General features: G+C 46.8%; 1 protein-coding gene across 1 annotated transcript; it reads right to left on the reverse strand.

The window, feature by feature from the left end:
- Nucleotides 1-491: 491 nt before the first annotated feature.
- Nucleotides 492-4731, reverse strand: DAZAP2 (DAZ associated protein 2). The gene is made up of 4 exons (XM_012174256.3): nt 4637-4731; nt 3516-3634; nt 2856-3101; nt 492-1939 (listed from the first exon to the last, which is right to left on the reverse strand). The coding sequence occupies exons 1-4, from the start codon at nt 4647-4649 to the stop codon at nt 1811-1813; spliced, it is 507 nt and encodes a 168-aa protein (XP_012029646.1). The 5' UTR covers nt 4650-4731; the 3' UTR covers nt 492-1810.
- Between the last annotated feature and the right edge of the window lie 266 nt (nt 4732-4997).

Here is a 4997-nt window from a genome sequence, read left to right on the forward strand (position 1 = left end):
CTATATGGTCTTCATTTTTCAAGCTCAAGTCCACCCAAGGTAAGACCCAAGAGTTGAGAAATTCATCTTAGCAACTTATATTCCAGTTTTCAGCATTTCTCCAAACAGAATTTTGGAAAAACCGAAGATCACCCTCAACTTACAGCTTAACAGTTGTCAAACTTAAGGGCTGGAGGAGACTCCTCCAAATGAGGAGACTCAGTTGTTCCCTTATTTCTAAGTTTATGTTCTGAATTCCTCTGGCCTAATAGGCTTTTAAGAATCTGAAAGCACTTAGGAAATAAAATGAAAAAAAGCTAACATCTAGAATGGAACTCATGAAAATGGTCAAATCTTAGCCTTGTACTCCTGCATTTATTTCAAAGACTTCATTAAAAGAAAAAAACAAAACAAAACAATGACAGCAACACTTATCTGAATTCTAGGTGGGATATAAAAAACGTTATATACAGAAGAGATCTAAAAACAAGTTGAGTAAAGAATCCTTGAAGTGAGGTGTAATGCAACTTCATCACTTTATTCAAATCTTCAAAATAGTCTTTATTCTACATTTTTAGTATAAAAAATCCACAAGTTAAGTGCACCACAGTGTAGAGAGAGACATACAACGCTGAACTTCCATAACAGTCAATGGTACAGTCAAACATCACATGTACAGAACACAAATTTAGATGAACTGAAATTATAAGATAAAATAAAATAAAATCCAATTTTAGAAAACAAAAATCAAAATATTAAGGATCCCTGAAATATTCTTAACCCTAATGAGATTTCACTGGACTCAAGTCATTTAGTAGTGAGGCATTCACAATATGACCCCATTAACCCAGCTGAGGAATTCTTGGGAGCCATAAGTGGCTACATCAGACACTGACAAGAAATGGTAACCAATTTCTGATCTGCAAACTCCCCTTAATTTGGCTCCAGAGTCATCAGGCTTTTAAATGCATCCTCTTCCTTGCCCCTCAAAATTATAAAGACTGCTGTTTACGGTAGTTTGCACTGATATCCTTTGTTAAAACAAGGTTCAGTTTTTCTGGCACCAGAACAAATTTGGGCTTGGTTCATGTCTGAAGAGAAAACCTATGAGGAGGGTCCAAAAGGCACCCTCCGCTTTTGCCTGAGGAGATGCAAAAGCAGAAGCAATGGGTCCTGTGCTTGGGGCACAGAGGGGGTTTCAGAGGATCCTTTGTGAAAGACTAGTTAAAAGATGACAAGTGGGGGGAAGTGCAAGGAGAGAAGGAAATTAGTCTGACTGGCTTTCTGTCCTGCACCATTGATTCAATGGAGATTGGTGGGAAGGAGTGGAAGACAAGGGTTGAGGGTAGGACCAGGGGCAAAGGACGGAAAGAAAAAGGCAGACAACTAATGCGGTTCGTTTATAACAAGTAATATAAATCAAAGACTTAAAGGAGATTAAAGACCAATCAGAATAATTTGGCAACTTTAATTCTTAGGAAGATCAAAGTTCCCTCCAAACCTAATTTGATGTTTTATTACTAAAAGCAAAGACCAGTATGGTACAGTATTACTCCAGAGGAATTAAAGGAAGATCCTTAGGGCTGCTTCACCCACATTCATTTTATGAATGGATACCTCCCCTACCTCAAAATGCTTTAGGGAGGTACTGCTACCATTACATGGTTCCTTATTAAGTTTGAAAAGTGCCTGAAAGTTTGGGCACCAGAAAGACACCCCAACAACATGTGTCTAAACTGCAACTTCAGGTTAATATGACTAAAGCAGTTACATTGTGAGAAGTGCTGAAGGTATGTGATGTCTTTCCCGGCATAGAGATGGCCTTGGTTCTTCACCAGATGGTGTAGCCACCATCTGAGCCACCCATGAAGAAGTTTCCCTTCCGCTGAGTTACGAGGACATTGGCTCCCTGCATGACTGCCAGCTGAGCAGCATTGGGAGGGCATCCAGGGGGAGGAGGCTGAAAGGAAAAGACAAGGTTGATTGGGCAGAGGGCAGCTATGGGAGGGAAGTGGACAAAGGTGAAAAAGGACCAATCAGGAAGATGGCAGTGTGCTAACCAGCGGCATCTCAAAGAGCTATCTGGGCCACCAATCTGAGTCCAGCAGGTCTACATTCTTTGTAAGGCCAAAGATATAAACAGGAAACCCACTCATTTAAAGGGTTCTGGATCCAAAATAAAGCCTATGGATACCTTCTAAGTGTGGGAAGTCCAGACTTGGCATTTTCAGTGCAGAAAATCACTCCTATTCACATCCCAAAACGGAGCGGGTACCAGGTCCAGGGACTTATATCACAGGGCCTGACAGTTTTCAAATGGCCCTGGATAATCTGAAGGCTCTACCTGATGACAGCATTTTCACTTCATCCCTAGCCTATGGTTATTGAGTAGATGGTCCTAGCAAGGACCATATGGGCTCTAATTCCCATACATAGGGGAACTAATCAAGAGACATTGCTAAAATCCCTAGTATCTCTCTAAATGCAATTTAATAGGGATTATGCATTGTTTTTTTAATCGTCATGGTTCCTAATACGATGCCATGCTGATGGCACATATAAATAAATGCTTATGGAATGAATGAGGAGTGTTACTAAACTAGTATCAAAGTGAACTGGAAAAGCAGCAGGCAGGACTCCTAAGACAGGAAAACAAAGGAATCTGATAAATTCTAACATCAGTGAGTACGCCAGATGTTACTGACTGGCCACGGTTCTCCTGCCCCTTTGAGTGCTTTCTGCCTGACTACTGGACGTCAGTGATTATTACACCAATACCAGCAACTATTACCCAGGGATGATGAAAGGATGACCAGTCATTTCAGAAAGTTAAAATACACAAGGGTCGAGCTTTTTTGTGACCAAGTCATACTCACAGGAATGTTTCCGGCAGTAGCGCCAGCTCCAAATCTGGCCCCTGTATCATACCCTCCTTCCACCAGCACTGTTGAACCAGGTGGATAGATGGGACCAACTGGATAATAAGCCATGGGGATTGTGGAACCTAAAGGTCCAACAGCCACAGACTGGGCCATGGGAAGATACAGTGAGGCGCCAGGAAATGCAGCTGACATGGTGGGGACGGTGGCAGCCCCCGGGTGCACAAAGCTCGGACGATAGAGCTAGAAGAGGCAGAAGAGAAGGCAATAAGTTACTTCATGACATTCCTATTTCAGATCTCAATTTAATGAGTCAAGTCTTAATTCTCCTTGTGCAGATTACACTCTTTGAGTTACACAAGTTGCCTTTCCACTGCCACTCAATATTCTCCTGGATCACTTCCTGCTATAGCTAATGTTAGGCTCAGGGAATGCAAACTCATCTTCTTAACTTCAGCCAGTGCCAAATAACATAAAACAATCAGATAATGCCTTCTCAAACCCAAAAGAAATGGCTGAACTATGTCACGTTTTAAGATGATTCATGTGAGCACTCTCTTCTGTTTGTGGAAAGTAAATAAATGTGTGGAGCCAGACTTGGCCAAGGACCGAAAACATGATCCAAGAGTATTCCATTATTAAGTTAACTGGAAGCACCTCTGAGTAGGCAGGTGGAGCATCAGTATAGGGTGGAGCCTGAGGAAGATGCAAGGTCTGAGGGTACACAGGGTTCCCAGGAGGCTGCACAGGGTAAGTTGGCTGCGTTGGATATTGACCTGGAAGACAAGGGGGGAAAAAAAGCATGTTGTCTACCATACAGTCACCAAAACAAAGCAGGGCATATTGGGTAGCTAATCTAGCTGGGATAAGCAAAAAGAGATTTCCAAACAGACTGCCCTAGAGGGCCTGATTCCTGGAGCCAAGAAAATAAGCATTCTCGTTGCACCCTTAAAGCTGAAGAAGCTGGATTCCAACTGGACATCCAGTAGCCGACTGCTGTAAGGGGAAAGTCTAGCTGGGCCCAAGATCCTCTCAGAACGCAGGGCAGTTCTGGGCATCCCCTCTAGCCGGTATTTCAACGGTGTGTCCTGTCTCCCTGTCCTGCGTGGTCTCCAAAGGTCTGGTTGTAACTGACCAAGACCTCGTGAGTAACGGTGGTTGTGGTCATCGACCTCACAGGTTCCTACTCAAGGTCGACTTCCAAATGAAAAGAGTGAGTGGTGGAAGTGAATGCTGAGATCGTGGAGGGGGCTGAAGGGAATGTTCTGACACAGAAACCGGGAGACTTTCTGGCCGCCAGCGAGGGTAAGGGGGAAGAGACCCCCTTCGGGCCCGACTGGCCCGCCCACCAGAGCGGCACTTTACTAGTTAAGCCCGGAGGCCTGCCTGTGGTTCCGGAGCGCGGCGCCCCGCCTCTGCCAGTTCTCCATTGGCCTACCCAAATCTCGCCTCCAGCTCCCCATTTGCTCCTACAGATGCCCATCACGACAAACCTTCTCCCCACCCCCCCAACCCACCCACCCAACAGCCCCCCCCCAACCCGAGTCCGCAGCTCCAAACTGCGCCACAGAGTTTAAGGGAGAAAGGGCCGTGAGGGAGCGAACGGCCGTAGTTCGGGAATGACGAAGGTGTCTGGCGCAGCCCCGGGCACTGCAGCTGGCTCAGGAGCGCGGCGCACCTCGCCCCAGGCCTGGCGTTCGGTGACCCTGGGCTCCGGGCCCGCTCGTTCCGGGCCAGCACTAGTCCCCCCGGCGGCCTCAGCCACCCCCTATCCTTGCCTTTGCTGTTCATGGTGGCTGCGGGTCCGGCTCGGCTCGGCGTCGCGGACGGTTATTTTTTTCGTCCTCTTCCTGTTCGTAGTCACTTCCGTGTCACGTGACGATCTGTCCGCCTAGCGTCACCCGACGCCCGAGTGCCGCTGCCACCGGAAACCCCGCCCCTTCGCCCGGCCGCCGGTTGCAGGAGGGAGGGCCCGCGTGATCCCGTCCGCTCGCGTAGGCCCCGCCCACCGGGTCTGGTCCTCCAACCCCTACCCTTGTCCCTCGGCTGAAGGAAAACCAAATACAGGTATTGTCTCAAAACGGGATCTTCTCTCTCTTGAACGCTCGGAGGCAGTAACATTAAACTATTCTCTGGAAC

This window comes from Ovis aries, chromosome 3 (genome assembly GCF_016772045.2).
Source record: "Ovis aries strain OAR_USU_Benz2616 breed Rambouillet chromosome 3, ARS-UI_Ramb_v3.0, whole genome shotgun sequence".
Taxonomy (NCBI): domain Eukaryota; kingdom Metazoa; phylum Chordata; class Mammalia; order Artiodactyla; family Bovidae; genus Ovis; species Ovis aries.

Coding starts and splice junctions, on each gene's coding strand:
- DAZAP2 (XM_012174256.3), bottom strand. Junction 3,102..3,515: donor CTCCACCTGCCTACTCAGAG/GTGCTTCCAGTT, acceptor TGCCTCTTCTAG/CTCTATCGTCCGAGCTTTGT. Junction 1,940..2,855: donor CTACTGCCGGAAACATTCCT/GTGAGTATGACT, acceptor TTTTCCTTTCAG/CCTCCTCCCCCTGGATGCCC.